General features: G+C 38.9%; 1 protein-coding gene across 8 annotated transcripts in view; it reads left to right on the top strand.

Annotated features, from left to right (window-relative positions):
- The first annotated feature begins 2,342 nt into the window (after window positions 1–2,342).
- LOC123977812 (interphotoreceptor matrix proteoglycan 1-like) overlaps window positions 2,343–21,978 on the top strand; it is an 82,337-nt gene continuing 62,701 nt past the window's right edge. For 3 of the 8 annotated variants that reach the window (XM_046060797.1, XM_046060791.1, XM_046060798.1), the window contains exons 1-3: window positions 2,343–2,584; window positions 3,776–3,935; window positions 19,375–19,593. In XM_046060797.1, the coding sequence (XP_045916753.1) occupies window positions 19,383–19,593 (211 nt within the window). In that variant the 5' untranslated portion in view covers window positions 2,343–2,584; window positions 3,776–3,935; window positions 19,375–19,382. Of the gene's footprint in view, window positions 2,585–3,775; window positions 3,936–9,278; window positions 9,420–19,374; window positions 19,594–21,978 lie in introns of all 8 variants that reach the window. The other 5 variants (XM_046060793.1, XM_046060795.1, XM_046060794.1 and 2 more) reach the window with 5 other exon arrangements.

The following is a 21,978-nucleotide window of genomic DNA, read 5'->3' as shown; positions in this document are numbered from 1 at the left end:
CACATAGACCCTACGCAGGAGTATAAATGCATGGATACGGCGTACGGACGCACATAGACCCTACGCAGGAGTATAAATGCATGGATACGGCGTAGGGACGCACATAGACCCTACGCAGGAGTATAAATGCATGGATACGGCGTAGGGACGCACATAGACCCTACGCAGGAGTATAAATGCATGGATACGGCGTAGGGACGCACATAGACCCTACGCAGGAGTATAAATGCATGGATACGGCGTAGGGACGCACATAGACCCTACGCAGGAGTATAAATGCATGGATACGGCGTAGGGACGCACATAGACCCTACGCAGGAGTATAAATGGGCCTTTAGAGTAAATGGAGTGCAGCCAGGAAAGCGTCTGACCTATACTGCGCTGTGGCCAGCCGCGAGGTTAGGGGCGTGGCTTAGCATGGCTTATCCTTTGATCAGCACCACGGACAGCAGCCGAAGTGCCAAACACGAATCTTACTGCCTGCCTTGACTCAACAGACATAGCTTTATCCAGGCTACAGTAACAAATAACACAAAGACTCTAACACAGTATGTGAACAACCCCAGGATAAATAGCAATCAAGAAAAGGACCAAATTTAGGACCGAAATGTGATTCCTGCTGTGACCCACCTCTACAAACCAACTAATCAGAATACAGCTTGAACAGATTCGGAATAACAGCATTGTAAGACACATAGATACCACATGTCCCTGTCCTGAATGTATGTCGATAATAAGGTGGTATGATATGGTCAATACAGTCTGACACAGATTTTATAATAATTATTATTTATATAGCACCTTCCAATAATAACGTTAGAAAGTGCTTTACAATAAAATCAATAAGAAAAGTGATATATATATATTATATTAGAGCCATCTTACTCACGGCAGAGTATTAAACAGTGTGTTTTGTAGGCATGCTTCCATTTATTGTCACATGTCTGTCTTTTGTACAGTCCTTTTATTCAAGATTATTATTTTTATTTTGCAAAAGTGCTGCACAAATAAATCCTCCTTACTTACTGTCTCTTTTAAAGTAAACAATAAAAGCAGCCTTGACCCTGAACTGAAATTTATTTCCCTGTTGTTCTCACTCTGCAAGCATATTTGTATTCTTCTCGTGTGTATTATCTTTTTTTTTTATTATTATTATTTTTTTTACATCTTGCCACAAAGACCCATAGCAAACTTTACATCGGTAAACATTTCCTTTGGGGGACATGAGTGGTGATAATGTGGCTTATCAGAATCTCTTTTAATTTGGCCAGATATGTGTACACATGAGGAATCGCTATTACACAGAACAAGCATAAACGAACAGGACGACACAAACAGACACAAGCTACTGTGTATAGGTACACACAACAACAACGAAAACAATTCTAGCAAGACAATAGTGTAAATGAGCAATGTGCAAAGGATGCTGCATTTAATATTTTTGTGAAGGTATTTTTATGTACATGAAGTAGGTGGATATACAGTATATACAATATGAGCAGCATGCATAGATGTGTTTTTAGTGATAATATGACTTGTTTAAAAAATAAACTTAATTTCAACAATGAAAAATAAGTTGTAGAGAGTTTACAGGTGAAGTAAGTGTTAGGGATTGTTCCTGACACTGTGCGTCTGGAGTCAATTGTTTGTCAGAGTTCCCTGTGTGTGGTTGTTTCGTGTGATTTCATACTGGTATCAATGTATGGATGAGGTAGTAAGGGAGAAGGCACGGCTTCTACCTAATCGACGCTTAATCACCAATAAAGTTAAACAGAGTTTCTTTTAAACTCATTCATAAATTCTCTCCAGCTAACAGACCAGATTTAAGAGAGACACTGATGTGAACTGTAGTTTCTCTGGCGGATGTCCAGAAACTGCCCTATTGAGAAGAATTTCCGGCAAAACTTATGTGCCTTCTATTTCAGAAAATAGTGATGAAAGTTTTGTTTTTCTTTGGATGAATGTATTGTTTGGTCTCCCAGGAAAAAACCCCACACAGATAAATACTGTACCTGTAGCTACTTGACCAATCTTCTTATTTTAATGGCCAATTTTTCATTATCCATAAATGTACATTTACAGATGAGAAGCTGTTATTTTTTTTGTATTTAGGAAAGAGTTCAAACTTTTTATCAATTCATCAGTCTCCAAAGCAAACAGCAATTACAGTTTAACAGCTTGTATTGTATTTTAAATGTTTATATAAACCCTTATTCCCCGCAGCGCTAAACTATAGTACTAAGTATATTTGTACTTGTTGCAAACTAGAATAAAAATTGATAGATAATAAACAAAAAATGTATTTAAGCCTGCAAGTGTGTCCTGAATGGAGGGCAGGTGGGTCGGCACCAGACTGCATTAAACATGCACCTGCAGACCAACAGGCGGGGACGTGTTAATTACCTTTACCTGTTCACCTGCTCTGGCTGTGCATTCTGTCATGTTTATGTTGACTAAAATAAATAAGGGTGCACATTTAATAGTCCTCACATTCTGCAGGTTTCTCCCCTTTGTGGACTTAAGTTAGCCGTTTAGCGAAGACTTGATTATTTATGAACCGTCAGGATCTTTTCAGAAAGCAGTGGTGAGTCTGTTTTCATTTTAAGTAGCTTTGCTGGTTCACTGTTTGTGATGTTTTTGTGCTTTATGAATGCGGAGAAGTCTTAAAATGTGGCGAATGCTGGTTAATTAACTAATGCTAATGCTAATGCTAATGCTAACTTGTAGCCGTTAGTTAAATTACAAGCTAACGTGATGATCTGACTAACACGGCTTTATTGCAATTGTAGATGTAGATTTTTACATCCACATTGTGACCATTGTACCCTCAGTATTTGCGCAATAAAGAGGTGAAGAAAGACGGAGAAAGTTTGGACGGGAAACTGCAGGATTGAGTGTTCGTATGCGTTAGCTAGCTACTCGGGTTTAATCGGGCTCAATCGGAAGTGTTCGGGCTGAAATATTGAAATTGAAGTATTCATACCCTTTACTTAAGTAAAAGTACTAATACCTCACTGTAAAAACACTTTGTTACAATGCAAAAGTACTGTAAGTAGAATAATAATAAGGAAAATGTACTTAAAGTATTAAAAGTAATCAAATCAGAAAATAAAAATGCTCACTGTGACTGTTAAACAATTTATACATTAGATTATTATCCTCACACATTAATGTAAAAGCAGTTGTGGCAGTGTTGTATTTGGTTGAGGCTTTGTTTCAGACTGCAATTAATGATTATTTTCATTATGGATTCGTATGCTGATCATTTTCTCCAATAATCGATTGTAAAAATGAATGAAAATAGTGAGAAATGTCAAGCTCACAGTCCTTTCTACATTTATCTGACGCTTTTATCCAAAGCGACTTACATTTGCTATATATGTCAGAGGTCGCACGCCTCTGGAGCAACTAGGGGTTAAGCGTCTTGCTCAAGAACACAATGGTAGATGCCTCACAGTGGGAATCAAACCCAGGTCGCCCACACCAAAGGCAAGCATCTTATCCATTGCCCCATCACCACCCCAGTCCAAACCTCGAAATGATTAAACATACATTATATTAATCAAAAGGAAAAGCAGCAGATCTTCACGTGTGTGAACCGTGAAATGTTTTTATGTGAAAAATTACTTCAACAAATATCAAAATAGTTATTCAGTTTCTGTCAACTGACTAATCGTTTCAGCTGTACTTGTATAAACTGTTTAATTTAGGAACAAAACATCATATAATTGTACATAATTGTAAAACGCTTTGTGTTGGCCACTGTACATTGCAGAGTTGTCCTGCACAGGGGCTGTCAGACGACTTTTCAAGCGCTGAGGAAACCATCTCTACACAAATCCAAAGACTTTCAGGAAGGAAGGAGGAAAAATCCTCCCGCCTGCTCGCCATCCTCTCGTTGGTTTGAATATCGTCTCGTAGAAGGCAGGAAGTCAGTAAGAGCACATCTATAACCTCATTACACAAGTAATCACTAATGCTCTGCCTCCATTTATCATACTTAAACTACTAAAACGGCCCCTAATGTGGTTGTAATGAAAACCAGACTCATTAGCGGGTCTGTCGGGTCATTTGTCGCCTTAATCGTGCTCATTGATAAAGTGGCTGAGACAGAGATTTCCCTCTTAAACTGACTGAAGTTTGCACATTACAAGCCAAGAATTTGCCCTCAAATGGTGTTATCCCAATAGAAGATGTGCCAGTAAAGTCATGTGAGGATATACAAGTAATATACACTATAACTCAGGAACAGAACGCAAGACTGTGACCATATTTTACAGTTATAAATAGTAACTAGCACCGTACGGGCTGTCCTCCATCTTTTCTTGCCTTTTACTTCCTGCCTCGTTCTGAATTTCCAGCGTCTTTGAAATCACGTGACTGCAGGGGTCTAAATAAACTCTTCGGCTCAGCTGCCTAGTAGATAAAGATAGATATAATCCACGGAACGAGCTTATTGTTTTTTACTGGCCAAAAATTACACATTGCCTTTTTGCGTCACGTATACATTTGTTTCAGTAATTTTAATTGAGATAATAACTGTTTTGTTGGTTTGGCTACTACACCTGGTGGATGTCGCCACATTACGGTGGTAGCCAGCTAGATAAATACCCTCTTTCCCTCCCGACTCCTTATCCCCTAATGCCCACAAATCTACGCCAATCGAACACAAGGGACATGAAATGAACATAAACAACAACCAATGAACCTCCCTAATCTGCGTATTGCAGGATTTTGGTACAGCAGGGAAATTTGTGTGCAGGGGGAACCGTTAGCTGAGAGTCCAGAATGAGAGAGCCTGATCCCAGCAGGTCCAGAGCAGAATCTGGGAATAATTTAGCCGGTCAGGGGTCAAAGGAGAGCAGACGGGATCTAAACGACACGTTATTATGCATAACTCACTTTCAACTTTTATTATAGCGACTAAATTCTCTTCCTCTACAATCGGCCCAATATAATTATTTAAATATGTTTATTAAGTTGTTTGTTTGTTTGTTTGTTGTAGCCTACAGTTTACTGTAGGGAAGCACCGAATGTTCGGCCACTGAAGTTAATTTCGGATGAAAATTGCGAAAAAAGCACTTTCTGTGTTTTCCCTAATAAGGCAAAAGGCAGATAAAATTTTTACTGAACAGTTACGGTGACATGTCGGCGGTGTGGAAGCATTTTGAAGTGTTCGAGAAAGACGCAAACATCACCTGAGTTGCCTTAATGAGCGGACAGTATTGTAGGCGTGGATTAGAACTGCTGACCCCACCTTTAAATGTGTTCTGGTCTGTTAGTTTTCCCTGAACATAAATGTTTTGTTCCTTAAAGTGGTTCTGCTGCTGTGGAAACAGGCCTCTGGCTCTGTGTTTACGCTCTCTGCAGAATTCATTTTCATCTGGTGATATGCCGGGTTAATGCAGCCTGTGTGTCTGGCTCGCTCCAAGTCTGCAGATAAGACCTGAGGGCAATTATTCGCCAAGATAATCACTTTAAACTGTAAATGTGGAGTGTGTAAATTGGAAATGATGTGCTAATGATGGAGCGCTCAGTCTCAATCACATCTTAATTGAGTTGATGTGACATAACCCCCTACAGTTTTCCAATATTCATTACCAACTTGGTGCACCCACCCAGTAACGTACGCTGTGTGTCTTTCATGTGGTGCAGATTATTCATTAAATTTTACTTAACTCAGACCCGGGCTGGAACAGACTCATCCAGATCACGTTCTTTAAATGTGGAAAACTGTAAAAATGCCTGTTGCACTTTCCCAGAATCCAAGGCTTCATCTTCAGATGTGTTCTTTTGTGTAACCACAGCTATTAGATTTCCATTAATCAGCTGGCAGATTAATTGTTTCAGCCATTACTTGGACAGGTTTAATACTTTTTTGAGTAGGGGTCGACCAATAATCGGTCCGGCCGATTATCGGCGCCGATATTCAGCATTTTTCCAATAATCTGCATCGGTCATTTAAAAAACAGATAAGAAATTAGTTAGACAATGCGCTCCTTTGGCTCCGATGCAGCCGCTTCTCTCAGTCTGTACTCGCCACTCTGTGTGCTGGAGCAATGTCCCGCCCACCGAACTAGCTGATTGGTTACAACTCACGAGTAATAGCCAATATATATATCAACACTGACTATTGTGTGAAAGTAGCACCACGCTGCGGCCCCTCCCCTCCCGTCTCAGCAGAGCCGTGCAAATACACGCGCATGCCATGCCATGTCACTTCTTACCCAGCCGTCCAATCACAGTGCAGGGGGTGGCGGGACAAACGCCACACCGCGCCATCGCAGCTCTTGAACCGCAAAATCTCACGAACCCATTTTCACATTTAGTAAAATTAAGTAGCCTACTTGCAGCACATCACCTTCACGGATATTATGTATCATAGCAACCACAGCGTCTCAGCCGAAAAAAACGGACCCTAGCGCTCCCAGCTTGGCGTTTTCAGCTGGTAAAAAACGCTTTGGCGGACGCAGGCCTTTAATCAGTATTTTGATGTCAGGAATATAGTTTATTCAACATGTTCCATTTGTTTCCAGTGGGATACTGATTTTATGTTGTTACTTTGCTGCTGTAAACTTTACTTTTGTTGCTGCTCTGAAAACGGTTTGTTATAATAAAATTTGATTATTGTTCTGATTTTATTCTTTTTTTAAATAACACATTTTTAAAAGTCAATTATTTAGTAATGAAAAACCAATAAGAGGACAGATAAAGAACAGAACCAATAAATAGTATCAATAAAGGTATCAATAAAATCCTAACAATATAAAATAAATACAATATAAATGGCAGCAGGTAAAGACAGAGTTTATGATAATTTATCACTCACAGTTAACAAGTCCATCTCTGGGATGGATCTCTAATTCATTTAATTAACTATTTTAAATATTAAACGTGACAATTAACTTTATTCTTGTTATTTTCAACAAAGTTTTGTGGTGGAGTTTGTGTTATTCAAAATTTGACACCAAGATCAATTTTTTTTTTTTTTTACAGCAAATCGGTTTCACATATCGGTCATCGGTCTAATTGGTTACTAATAATCGAGATCGGCCTGGGAAAAAACATATCGGTCGTTCCCTATAATTGAGTGACAGTGGATTAAAACATGTGAAATGGATCAAAACGCAGACTCATTTAGTCTTTGTTGTATGTCCTGAAGTGGCACAGAGCTCAAAAGATTGAGTGATTAAATAATAAATCAATTAAAACACAAATAATTAATCAGAAACAATTTTGATCGGCAATCTTTTAAATGGGTTTACGTTTTTTCATATAATTGGCAAAACAAAACAATATTTGAGACAATATAAACAATGGCAATGACATTTTTTGAAAACACATATAACAATTTGAAGACATCACATATTAAAATGTTTTTTCTTTTTCTAATGTGATAACAAGTTCGTGTTTTGGGGGGATTTTAGGCTGCTGGTTGGACAAAAGAAGTAACGTGAAACCACATTGTAAAGGATTTTCGATAATCAAATCAGATAGAAGCAGCCCTAAAACTTTTTTCAGATGTTTGCTTTTATTTACCGTAAAACTTTCTTTTAATATTAATAGCTCGGGCTTTTATTTGCTAAAATCACTGAATTGACCCTGCCTATATTTGGGACAGGCGTCCATATCGGACAGGCCTTTAATTCCTTGTTGTTTCTGTTAAATGACCTTAACGACTGATTTGTGGAGAATCTAACCGATCTAACGACGTGCAGCATGACCATACAGACATATCGATCATACGTTTAAACTTTTAGATTTGTATGCACGAGCTAAGCAGCTTAGAATCAGCTAAAGGCGACGACGCCGCGGGGTTTAAGAGGTTTTATACATCCAAAGAACTTCTATAAAAACCAGACCAGGCGTTTAATGGAGACCAGCGTTTATTTGTCAGAATGTGTTCCCACAGCAGTAAACAGGGTAGGCAGCTATTTGGGACTCTAATTGAAGTTTTACGGTAATTTTGATTTTTATTGTTGTTTTTATTATTGTTTAATATTCACCATATCTCTTTTTATATGTTTATAATTTCTTCCGGCACATTTGCAATAAAAAATATCTCTAACAGTGTTTCAGAACACACGCTGTCTTAATTCAAACTTACGATACCGGGAGGTAATGACAGTAAATTGCAGGTACAATAGGCTAATTATTAAATCAATAAACCCCAAAGATTAAGTATTAAATTACTTGTTTTGACAGTTTAAAGCCCAAAGGCTTAAATAAAAGCATTTATTGGCATTTTGCTTAAAAAATAATGTAAACAAAATTTTTTTTTTGACCATGGAAATAGTTAATTAATTAATTAATAATTAATTAATTGTTGAAGCTCTAATCTTTCCACACGTGTTTTATTTTTTTACCTGCAGTTTTCTAAAATCCCTGCTGATCAATGTGTCAGTCAACTGCTTTGGCAGCTGAGACGCAGGAGTGCATCATGGGAAACGTACGCGTCTCCTGTAACAGCTCAGCCCATTGAAGTCGTTGTTTCTGTACAGACCCCGAGGCGTCGGCGCTGCGGGCTGTGCAAACATGGTTCTGACTTATATATATTTATAAAATCTTTTCAACACGATCTCAGGAGGAATCGAACGGCTTTCTGATCCTCCTCACCCAAGGTCACGAAAAGGATTTGTTCTTCATCTTCACTACGTCCTCTGAATGTGAAGGAAGTTGTCTCTCGGTTTTGTCGGTGCAGATAACACAGAATGACTCCCATGGTGCAAGGAACAGCGGGGCTCATGAGGTTTTTAAATCCTGCAAGTTAGTAGTTTGGATCTTTACAACTAAGGTACAAATGTCGGCCAGGAGAGACCATCCAGCGCCTCGCCTAACTATAGGTGCTGTTTTATTTTTACCCGTAATAATAGAACAGAACAAAAGGTTATGAAGCCAGAAAGTACTCAGCGAGCTCCTACTGTGTTTATTTTTTAACAATAAGGGATGTTAAACCTTATTTATCTGTATTTGTGAGTGCAGTGGGTTTTGTTTATGGGAAAACGCTCTCGAGGAATGAGATCCCTGTCCACAGCAGTACGTTACTTGGCTTCGGCTCTTGTTTCTCCAAACTTGAGACGAACTGACCGCCATCTACTGCAGTTAATAATACACTGACCGTGTATAAGTACCTCATACAGCCACATTATCCCTTTACATCAGGACTCGTGGGAGGCCAACACAATATCCACACAAACAGTAAAAGTAGCATTGGTACAGGAAACTAATAATGGTACTGAAAATGATATTTATATTAATAATAATAATAATAATTGTAGCAGCGGATGTTTTGCAGGAACACGGTAGCAGCAGGTGACTCGCAGCCGCAGATCCAGACTGCAGAGCCAGAAGCACAAGCAGACAGCAACATGAGGAGAGAGGAGAGAAAGCACAAGGCTACGGGAGAGGGAAGAAGTCGAGTTAGTAACATGCATTACTGGGATGAGGTTGCATACAGAAGGAAGGAGAGGAAGAGCTCAGTGAATCATGGGAAGTCCCCCTGACAGTCCCAGCCAGGGGTCAGCAACCTTTTACTATCCAAAGAGCCACTTTTGGCCAAAAAAAAGAAACAATTTTATCCCTTTAAACGCAGGTACATCAGCCTATAAATCTAAATTAGCTTATCAGCATTACTTAAAAGTCTAAATGACCACAAGGTGGCTGCAGTCCAATGCAATGTTTTGTTGCATTTATGAAAATACAGGATTTTGAATCCATAGCTATATTAGGAGAACAGGCTACCCATGCCGGACGACAGCATGTAGCATGGTGAGGCACATTTGAGTTTGTCGTATGATGTATACGCTACATGTTTTTATAGTTAAATACTTCTAGGATGACTTTAGGCCTGCATAACTAAGGGATGGTTCAACCCTAACAATAAGCTTTATCAAAGAGGAAAGTCTTTAGCATGGTTTCTGACATTTAAGAGCTTTGTGGGTCTTTTTCCAGGAGGCTCCGGTAGAACTTTACCGGACGGTGAAGCTGAAGTGATGAACATACTTTTCGTCTTTGTTGCCGCACAGTTAATAATACACATAATCAGTCAGTTTCTTTTTGGACTTTTAAGTAGCAGAGCCTCATCTGAGACGTCTCATCCACTTTGCGGCCAGACGGGGCTTTAAGTAGTCAAAGTGTCTCCTCACCGCCGATGTCTCGTTACTCTGTTCATCCACTTTGCTGTCGCTTTCTGTGCCAACACGAGCAAGTTTCCTCTGGAGGAGCAGCGCTAGTCTCTCCCACCAAATTTAGCTGATCCGACCCACCCTGCCGTATGATTGGTTAGAAATAAGGCTGTTTGTACGTTGTGAAGTCAGAGTAGGAATTAAACAGTCTTACTTAAGTAAAAGTACAAAAGCATTAGCATCAAAATATACTTGAAGTACTAAGTTAAAGTACTGATCACAGAATGGCCCATTTCAGATGTGGTGCTCATTTTAACTACTTTATACACTGCTTGGTAACTCAATAATAATAATAATAATAATAATACATATAATTACAATTATGATAATATAATATCATTATTTATTAGTATAAGCTTTATGTAATAATTATTTCTGTAAAAACAAATAAACTGAGTTTACTGAAGTAACCAATAACTAAAACTGTCAGACAAATATATTGGAATGAAAAAGTACTATATTTGCCTCCAAAATTTAGTGTAGTAGAAATGATAAGGAGCATAAAATGGAAATATTCTAGTAAAGTACAAGTACCTCTTGAGTGAATGTCCACCACTGCTCTATGGGGATCAGTGTAATTCTACAATAAATATCTCATGTGTGATCAGTAATGATGTTTTATTTACAGTTTTGTTGATTCTGTAAATACACATATTTTAGAGGACTTGCAGGTGCAGATCAGAAACAGGAATTTGTCTTGTAACCCGTGTTGTTGCTGGAAGAGACGTCTGCTGGGGGAGTCGGGAGGATTATTTTTGGCGGTGAAAGGTTAAACAGAGAGGCTTGACAGACTAAATTAACTGGATTATCTGTCATTCTCGTCTGGATTCACTGGGAGAAAAGCCATCATAGTCGTTTCACCCGTAAACAGGGTTACCGTAGTACCTTATTTATACCGGGAAAAGTGAAGTATTGTTCACTTTAAAGGAATAAAATAAAAGGGAATAAATGCACCATCTTTTTCCACATGAACGATAGATACTAAAATCTGCAGGGACGTCCATTTTAATACTAAAATATAACTTTCTGTTCATTTCCGTTTTGTCAGATACCTTCGTGACTGTGTAGGTAAATTAAGTTCAAATATAAGTATTTAATCAAAGTGTTGTAGGTTGAGTCCAGAGTGGATTTTTAGTGTGTAAAGTGAGTTCCCTGAGAGGGAAAAACTCTCTGTAAACAAACTCCCACCAAGAACTGAAAAGTGCATCACAACGGCCCACAGAGTACAATTAAATGTACTACTATTTGTACCACAAAGACCGTGACAAAGTACAAAAACCAGAGGCGTAACTTCGATCTGACAAATAATGATGTGAAGACAATTTAGAAATAAGCCAAATATGATACAGATGATAAAATAAAATATAATAATATATATAAGTAAAAATATTTAAAACTTAGATTTTCTACGACAACTGCTGCTGCTAGTACCATTACTGATACTGCTAGTGCCAGTACCACTGCAGTAGTACTATTGACCCAACTACTACTGCTGTACAAGTGATGATACTGCTTCTAGTACTACTGTGACTACTAACGCAACATGTACTACTAGCAGAACTGCTTCTACTACTGCTCAGTACTTCTGTTACCGCTATTATTACTACTACTATCTCCACCACTACTACTGCCTATTGCAGCAACTACCACTACTATTACTACTTGTACTACTACAACCAATACAATCACCTGTGCTGCTGATGCTGACAAATACTACAGGGTTTCCGCAGGTTATTAAAAAGTCTTAAATTTCAAAATCAAAATTTAAGTCTTAAATTTGGTGAAGTTTATGTTCTAGGGCTTAAATAATTTCATCAGGTCTTAATTTTCCAACACCTCTAATGCTCATTGAAATGCTCCAGCAGCGCTTTAGAATTCAATTTTTCCTCCTGTGGTTCTTTTTTTTTTTAGTCCACATATAATTATTACCGCGAGTCTCTTTCGGATTGTACCTCAGGTATTAGAGATGCAAACTAGTTCTTTTAAGATAACGAGGAGATTATTCTTTTGGATTTTGATGCACAAATGAAATGTTTGTAATAATACAGGAGGGAGGTGGTTCTCATGTCGCCTATTTTTATATTAATTTCTACAAGTGTATAAAGTCGTAAATTAAGACACAAAAGGCAAACATGAACCGTCCTATCTGTAATGATTCGGAGGTCGTTTAAACAGTGTTTTCCTGCCATTATAAGGTGTCCAGGCTCAGAAGTGCTTGGTGCTGCGCCATGAATGTAAAATCAAAACTAATCACATGAATTTTCCCAGATCGAATGACTTTTTTTTAGCAAGTTTAGCTTTTGGGGTGTAGTTTATTCAAATCTGCTCTAGATTTTCCTGCTTATTATTCACAGATGTGGTAACAACAATGTTCCAAAATTATGTGGAATTGCACATTTCTATTGGGACCCCCAACACATAAATACCATCTTAATTTTTTTTACATTATACCGCCCTGTGAAAGCATTTTTTTAATCCCCACAGACGTTATTTTTATGATTATTTGTAAATATACCTGCTTTGCACCTGCCTCGACTTCTCTTCTTCCTGCACTCACTCATAGAACTCGTCTTTTTTCTGGATATTTCCAGCTGGCAGGCGCGCAGCTTGTTAATTACGTAGCTTATCAATGTTATCGTCCATCCCGGGGTTTTATTGTTGACAGCACCCAATGCCAAATTTGTAGACATCACTCAACCCTGATTTTGAATACATTTATTGACTCTGCAAGTCACTTTGTGACTGCATTTCCTTTATACGTTTCTTATTTTGACGTCGTGATATAGGTCTTAAATTTTATTCATAGTGGTCTTAAAAAGTCTTAAATTTGACTAGGTGAAACCTGCAGAAACCCTGTACTATTACTACAACTATGTGTACAAGTACTGCTACCATTATTAGTACATGCTGGTGCTGACACGGGCAACATGACCACCCACTGCAACTGCTGCTTACTCATACAACTACTACTGCTTTTACTACTGCTTCTATCACCACTACAACAACGGCTACTGCTACTACTAGTACTACGAAAGGTACTGCCATTTGTGCTGCTGCTGCACCAAGGTAAAATACTACTGCAACAGGTACTAATGCTAACACCAGCGATACTACCACCCACAGCTAATTCTGCTAATTCAATTTCTACCACTGCTGCTGCAAGTAATCCTCTCCTCCTCTTACTACTACTAGTACCAGAACTACTACAACCACAACTAAAGCCTGTGCAGCTGATGCTGTACCTACTTCAAATACTATTACTAATGCGATGTGTGCAAGTACTGCTACCAGTATTAGTACATGCTGGTGCTGACACGAGCAACATGACCACCCACTGCAACTTCTGCTTACTACTACTACTACTAGTACTACTACTACTACTAGAACTGCTGCTGTTCCACACCAAAGGCAGTGAAACAAACAGATGAGAGTTCAACCGGCCGTCGGATTAGAGATTAAAAGCAATTTCTAATCTTCTTTTGCTGGGCTCCTCAAATACATCCAAACTTGGGTGATGTCTGAGCTTAAGCTGACCTACAATAACAACATAAAAACTAAAAGGAACATAACCAATAAAGAGAAGAGAGTAAATCTTTCTTTCTACTCTTAAGAGACACACCGGCTCCTCAGACCTCCACCCGCCAGCCTTCCCCCACAGTTCACCATCCTCCTCTGGGAGTCGGTGCATGTGGAAGAATGTTTTTGATGGTTCGGTTCACTGTGTTGAAGCTACATGGGTTAAATGTAGATAATCAGCAAACTGCTTCATGAAATTATTGTTATAGTCAATTAGTCGATGAGTTGAGTTACAGGAAAATAAGCCAGAGCTTACATTGTTGTACAAATGCCAGAGCTTCTCAAATATGAAAATCTGTTGTTAGAATAGAAGAAAACAAGCTAAAACTTGGACTTTGGGAAATTCTTATGGCCTTTTTTACTTTTTTTTTTTTATGGTCTAAACAAAGATAAATCTATTTGACGAAATATATTGTCACATTAAACCTTAATAAAATGTTCCTCCTTAAATGAGGCCATTGCTGCAGAAAAAAGGAAAATAAAAAATTTAAATGATTTAAATTTGATTTTGATCCGACCCACCCTGCCGTATGATTGGTTAGAAATAAGGCTGTTTGTACGTTGTGAAGTCAGAGTAGGAATTAAACAGTCTTACTTAAGTAAAAGTACAAAAGCATTAGCATCAAAATAAAGTTAAAGTACTGATCACAGAATGGCCCATTTCAGATGTGGTGCTCATTTTAACTACTTTATACACTGCTTGGTAACTCAATAATAATAATAATAATAATAACAATGAAAATAATAATAATATATATAATTACAATTATGATAATATAATATCATTATTTATTAGTATAAGCTTTATGTAATAATTATTTCTGTAAAAACTGAAATAAACTGAGTTTACTGAAGTAACCAGTAACTAAAACTGTCAGACAAATATATTGGAATAAAAAAGTACTATATTTGGAAAATAAAAAATTTAAATGAACCGTGAGAAGAAGAAGGAAACAAAGACATTATGCAGGAAATTCAATATAAAGTCAGATTATTTGGAGGGTTGGGTTGTGTAACATGAAACCTAAGATACTGACAGCTTAGAGAAAGAAATGCATTTAGTAGAATTACTTATTTATAGTTGGTAAACTTTTATTCTGCAGAGTTACAAGGTGCTCCATGGGTGCAATACAATACATTTCTGTAGGACTCGGATCTAAATTGAAGAATCTTGGAAAAAAAAAAAAACTAATCCCTTTTTTCATACAAACTATAAGAGCCAGATTTATCTTGAAAGGTTTCAAACATCTGAGGCCTCTCCCGGGAGTTAAAGCCTGAGATGGCATAAGCTTTTGGACTTATGGTATTTGAAACAAAAGCAGGAAAGTACAGTCAACAGAGGGTTTAAGTATTCATTTATTCCTGCAATGTCAAAGTTTGTGGTGCATCAGTGTCACCAAGAAATTACTGCAGGATCATACGCGCAGATTTGAGATTGAAAAATTAATAAAAGCAGTTATTCCAGTGACAAAACTTAAGGATACAACATAAATCCGAAGGATAAAAATATAATGGCCAGGTCACCTTCAATCTGAACAGACGTGTTTCAGCCTCCAGGCTGATGTGCGTGACAGTCGGTACTGGTTAGGACCGCCCAGACCACTACCGACTGGGAGACTGGTGATGAGGTGAGGATGTGATTTTACTGGATAGCTACAAGCTGTCTGCTTTACAGGAGCTGTCAGCGCTGTCGAGTAATGTGAGTTTTATTGGTTTCAATGGAGCATTGGGTCACATCCTCTCCACGCTGCTTTTTCCGAGGCCTTCTAAGAATAAAATAACCGGGGGAAACGCCGGTTCGAAGTGTGAGGGTGGCCCAGGAGGGGGTGTGTGCTGGACAAACTAGTCGCCGTGGTTGACAGATGCCCCCAGAAAGCCACTAACAGGATGACGCCAGTGCTGCGAGGGCCGCGGGGTAAAGACGGATTATGTCTGAGCAGTAGATAAACAGATTATTCCCGAAACGGTGCCTACTTTTTTAACCTCGTCACTCTTGCCACACTTACAAGCTCCCTCTGTCCCACAATTCCCCCGGAGAGGAGGACGACGACCAGCGGCTTACGAGTTTACGCCTTCCTCCATCAGATGCACATCCTGGGATTCATCAGGAGACTTTCAGGAACGGCCCAGGGCCCTGAATGATCCGCCGTCTATATGCAACCTTAACTGACTGCCCCCATGAACCCCACCTGAGCTAGAGGACGCCACCAACCCCGCCTCCCGCCTTCCCCTTCACCCTGCTGGATTTACTTTTGACATTCATATTTTGGGAACTCTTCTTCCACAATGCTGTGGGTTTTTGGACTTGTGCTGCCCTTCGTCCTCGCTCCACAAGCTGCTGGAATTAAAGGTAAGCCTTGTTTTGTTTGCAGAGCCACAATCCTTTTGAGCCTTGACACTTCCAAATCCTTGAAAAAGGAGTCGCCCGCGTTTACACTTTTTATTCTTTGCAAAAAAAAGAAAAGAATGAAGTTGGCAGAAGATAAGAGCAGTTAGATATGAGGATTTGAAGAGTAAGACTACCCTAAACTTGGTCACAATGCAAAGCAAAGCCTATTACGGTTGCATAAGTAGTTGCCTGTGAAATCGCTGAGGTGTTGTGACAAAGAGGCCGTTTAAATGCATGATAAAACAGCAAGAAGTTGAGTAAATCCTTTGTCTTTGTCTTACTCTGAAGCACAGCCAAAGTGAAATCAGTATTTATGACGGGCCGCTGAGCTGTGCAAACATGTCCACAATGCAAATTAAAATGGAAAACGGATAACGGCACAGTTTAGTCGATTTATTGCCGGCTTGGTGACAACTTGACAATTTGAATTACAGTACTCCAGACTTATAAACATGACAAAAGAGACGGGGTTATCATTCTCTGTATTACATCTGAATAATCTCGGCTGAATATTACAAATAAAGCCAAATATCCCGCCTGTGACACCGGAGGTTCACCTTCACTTCAAAACATTTCTTATCCTGCATATTTATTCTAAAAGCATCGTTAAGTAGGCTGCCGGTGAATTACAACACCCACTTTGGCTAATGCCGTCCTGTGTGTGTGTGTATATATATCTTCTCGATTGTGTGATTGAAAAACATATGCGTACAGTACGCTGTTGATGGGTGGTTGCTCTTATTCCAAGCACCCTTCAAGCTCACTGAGTGCTTTTATTTTTAGCACAAGTGGGCATAAGGAGGGAGAATGAACCCCTGAACCCTGGCAGGCAGATAAATGTACAGTAATGCCTACTCCACTCTGCTCATGTCCACAAATAACAACACGGAGATGTATGGAAAGAGACGTACAGCTTTATATAGAAACGGATCCTCCAAGCAAGTTAATTATTTCCCTGCGTTATCTTGATCCATGGGATTTTTGTCGTAAAATGAAAAAAGTGAGTGTAGGGCAGAAAGTAAATGATGTAAATTGAGGTTACACATGTGTTAGTGTTTATTATTTTGGTTTCTGTGCATCTAAAGGTTACTGTGCTTCCTTCTGCGAGACTTCACAGTAACCAAGGTCGTCTCGTGGAGAGAAGAGCTTGGAAAATGCTCTGAATAGGTTTCTGTTATTAAAGAAAGTACAGAGAAAGGGAGATAAAACTCAAAATGAGTTGCTGGTTATGAGCCAGAGTACGTGAAAGTGAACTGAAAGAAAAAACAAAAATCATGTATAATATTTTTTTTTATGTTAAGTATTTTACCATGTACTGTGTAATTATGTATTTTTGTCAATGTATCCTCTGTGAAAACCTAATAACCCAAATAAACAAAATGCAAAATGAATATTGTGTTCACCATGTCTTCCACATCACGGCCTGCCAGTTTACTTTAATATATACATTCTTATTTAAACACATTTTTACGATTTATTGGCATATTTTGGCAGCGCAACTTATTATTAAAGATGTTTTTCAGCATCTACTCTTATTTTATATAAAAGCGTTCCCTCTTTATTATTGCCACAGTAGGATGACACTAGGGCTGCAACTAATGATTTTTATATTGATTAATCTGCCAATTATTATTTTATTAAATTATTGATTAATCCTTTTGTCTGTAAATGTCAGGAAATGGTGAACGGTGGCCACCATATTCTCCCAAAGCCATAGATGTATTAATAACCCTTTGAGCTCTGCAATAGAAACGGTCTGCCCCGGCCTACATTGGTATTTTTGCTTATTGTGACCTTAAAATGCTTCATATCCCTAGAATCTCTACAACCTAAGCTAAACACGTCCATAAGTCCATAAACCATAATAATTTATTTAAATTATTGAAATTTAATCATAATAATAATACAAAAATCTGTTTTTCCACCAGATTTGACAAAGTAAACTCACAAAAGAGACAGAAATTGAAGAGAAGATGTTTAAATGTAGAAACATGAACAAAATATTTCTTTAAATGTTTAGTTTTATTTTTCACGACAAAGAAAAGCAACAAGTCAGCATATCTGAGAAGATGTATCCAACCAATTAATAGGAATTTCTACTTGAAAACAACTAAAATGATCAGTCTATTATCAAAATAGTTGCCAATTAATTCTCTGTCAATCGACTGGTTGATGAATCCTTGAGTCCTTGGCCTCTGTGTTAAGTTTTTGTCTGTTGATTTTTCAACCACAAGACTTCAGCGTGAAATTTTTCTTTCCACTCTTTTGGTAACATCCTTTTGAACGAAACTGGAGGCGCAGAGCAGGTGATCGACCCTGACGAACACGCTCCTGCTCGTGAGCAGGTGGCACTCTCAATCTGGTTCATTCGGTAAATCCGAGTTCGTCAGCGACCACTCGTACGAACAGACCTCGCAGGAGAAAAGGTTTACAGTTAGAATTTCGAAATGTTGCATGAGGTTTGACACCAGTTGATGGACTAAAAAAAAAAAAAATTGCTATATAAACAGGGCTGGAACTAATTATTATCGATTTAATCTGCAGATTATTTTCTCAATTAATAGATGAGTTGTTTTGTCTCTTAAATGAACGGATGCCCATCTCCGTTTCCCAGAGTTCCATGTTTTGTTCTGACAACGGAAACCACAGAACTTCCATCCATTATAAAACAGAAAATCCTTAAACAATTATTAAAATTGTTGCAGATTAAATTTTCTGCTGATCAACTAATCGATTAAACGCTTCAGCTCTACATAATTCTTGGCAGTGTAAGGCGGGCTTGGTATTTACCACCGTGACAGCGATGCCAGACTGCCGTTCTAGATCTGATTAAACACGATATGTGTTAATTGTTTGAAATATCTGGCAACTGTTCATTAAATGCAACATTTACCAGAAGCAGCAGGAAGGACTGCTGTAATTAACACATTGCACAGAGCTGAAGCAGCTGGCTCATCTATTGACATATTATTGACTTCTGCTTTTAGTTTGATGCTTTTAACACATCCCCTAAATACTTGTGCTGTTCGTTTTGAGCTGCTTGTAGCACCAGACGGGTGGGGTTTACAATAGAAAGCGTAATTTCTGTTGTCAGTGACAGAAAGGACACTAAATCCAATTAGAACTGTTTTCAAATATTGCCTAAACCTCGCAACATCAGCTGTATTGTCCTTTTTGCTGTAAACACGACCCATCTGTTGCTCTGACTCTCTGTTTCCTGTTCAGAGAGCGGCATGAGGCCGGACTCGGGGGTGAAGACGGAGGCCGTTGGCTCTGGACGTTTGGTGGAGCTGCTGAAGACGTCCGCGCAGTCCGAAGGTTTGGAGTTTGAAGCGAGACGTCGATCGAAGAGGTCGGTGTTTTTACACTCCGGAGTGAGAATCTGCCCCCAAGAGACCATCAATGAAGTGCTCGCCAGCCACCAGGCTTATTACCAGCTCAGAGGTACTTTATTCTGTGTAACCTCCTGTATTTTACAGCCACCAGAGCACCTAATTCTTTCCTTGCTCAAGGGCACATCAGCAGTAAGGGTGTGCATCTTCACTGGTCTCACGATTTGATTACGATTATCTTGTCAACGATTCGATATCTGTATGCATCACCTCAAGGGTGGGGAAACGATGCGATTGTAAATGAATAGGATAAAGATGTATTTTTCTCACTATGTGTGACTACTTGGTACTTTTAAAGTAAAGTATTTGTAACAATCCAAACAAGTAGGTCGTAATTAAATGCAGATATTTAATGTTCTTCATTAAATGTAGCTAAAATTATTACAACGTTATTACTGACCTCTGTCTGAGGCTTTCTGAGTATAGAGTGGGGGTTGAACTACGCACTTTACAACGCTCCAGCCAAACCACGTTTACTCCACCTTAATATATCTGTCCCGTGTTTTTGTCGAGAGGATGCTAGCTAAGCGCTACCGCGGTGCACAGTGCGCAGGTCAAAACCGTTAACGTTAGTTGCGCATTGATTTTGCAGGGAGAACCACACGTCTCCGTTGTGTGCACCGTGCAGACGATTTGTCAACATTACGTTATCAATTAACGTCTAGATAATTGATTATTGACATTTGTGAATCGATTCAGATTTGCGATGCATCTAAAAATGTATTATTTTCCACACCCCTAGTCAGCAGTATCTACGGAAAGCAGTGATTCTCATCTTCTTATATTTGCGGGGGGGGTTTTCAGCTTGTCACGGTGTGTAACAGGTGTTTTTCTGACCACAGATGCGCTCTAGTTGGGCAGACGCCTCCGAACATAAACAGTAACACGCAGCATTTATTAAACTACAGATGTTCAAAGCCTACATTAGATTTTGATTGATTTCCTGGCGCTCGCTGGGCAGATTTCCATTCCTTTTCAGTCTGGTAGAATTAAATCCAGTTTAAGATTCTGTTGTTTTTGTTTGGATCGGAGCACCATCACATTCACAGAGGCGACGCCGGGCAACCAACACCAAATGTAGTACAACAGTTTCTATACCCCCTCCAAAAATCCCTTGTTTCCCTCCTCCCAGCCCACTCCACTCCTACCCCATGATGAACCACCATGAATGCACTTCGGTCCAAATACCACAATAGACACAAAAAACAAAAGCTATCAAACATTAACCATTCCTCTCAGACCCCCTCTCAATGCTACCCAGAAAACAGCCAATAAATTATGCCAGTTTCCTCCATCATCCATGATGATATCCACAGAAATAGCCCGGAGTACGTATAAAGTGTACGTATATATGAAGTAAACACAAAAAAATTGTACGTAGTATATTATTTAGGGACAACGGGGGCGGCTGTGGCTCAGGAGGTAGAGCAGGTTGCTTGGTAATCGAAAGTTGATGTAGAGTAAAAGCGCTTTGAATGGTCAAAAAGACTAGAAAGTAAATTTACATTTATTTATAATATTACAACAAGCAAGGAAATGCATTGAAGCAAAGCAGAAAAAGTACAGTGAACTACAAATACTTGTAATATAGTATTACAATTATTATGTAGTAACCCGCCAACATAATGTAATTGTGCTTTATCGAGCTCCATTTATTAAACTAGACATTTTCAAAGCCGACATTAAGTTTTGATTGATGGATTTAGTTTCAGTCTGGTGGAATGAAATCCTGTTTGAGATACAGCTGCAAGCAGGGACCATCTTGTAAACCTTTTGTGGTGTTGCACTCAAGGACATCCTGACATACTGCAGTATTTTTTTTTAGAAACTCAAACCCTGAAGAGAAACAAACAAACAGTTTGGAAGGAAGGAAAATGTCAAGTTTTGTCATTTCTTGCTTCACAAAGGTTTGACAGCTGACTCTGATGTCAGAGTCGTTGAATGCAAAAGCGGCGACAGCTTTCAAAACCGTTATGGCTCGCAGCTTTATTACCAGGTGATGATGAGAAGGACGGCTGGAAATCAACGGGAAACTTACTGGCCTTTTTTAATTATAGCAATTTAGTCAAAACCCAATTAAACTTTTTACTTCCATTTCGGACTTCTAGCTTCAGCTTAATGACGAGTCAGTCGGTTAGTTTGACTTCAGTATAACGATATAAAATACAGCTTTGAAATGTATTTCCACACCGTGTGCGACATTAGGGGAAAGATATTTTATTTGATATTAAAAGTGTTGTCAGTAACCGGAAGGAAACGCACGTCTTGTTAACAACCTTAGAAACAGGGCTGTAACGGTTCTGAAACTGAAACCGCGACACACAATCGTCCACGGTGCCATGATGCGAAGGGTGGAACCGCCGCACGCTGCTCCCCAGACTCTCAGTGTGGCGGTGGCGTTTCTCTGCAAATGTCAGCCGTTTATATAACTAGACGG

This window comes from Micropterus dolomieu, linkage group LG10 (assembly GCF_021292245.1).
Source record: "Micropterus dolomieu isolate WLL.071019.BEF.003 ecotype Adirondacks linkage group LG10, ASM2129224v1, whole genome shotgun sequence".
In the NCBI taxonomy this organism is placed as follows: domain Eukaryota; kingdom Metazoa; phylum Chordata; class Actinopteri; order Centrarchiformes; family Centrarchidae; genus Micropterus; species Micropterus dolomieu.
This window is presented reverse-complemented; position numbering and strand designations above follow the sequence as displayed.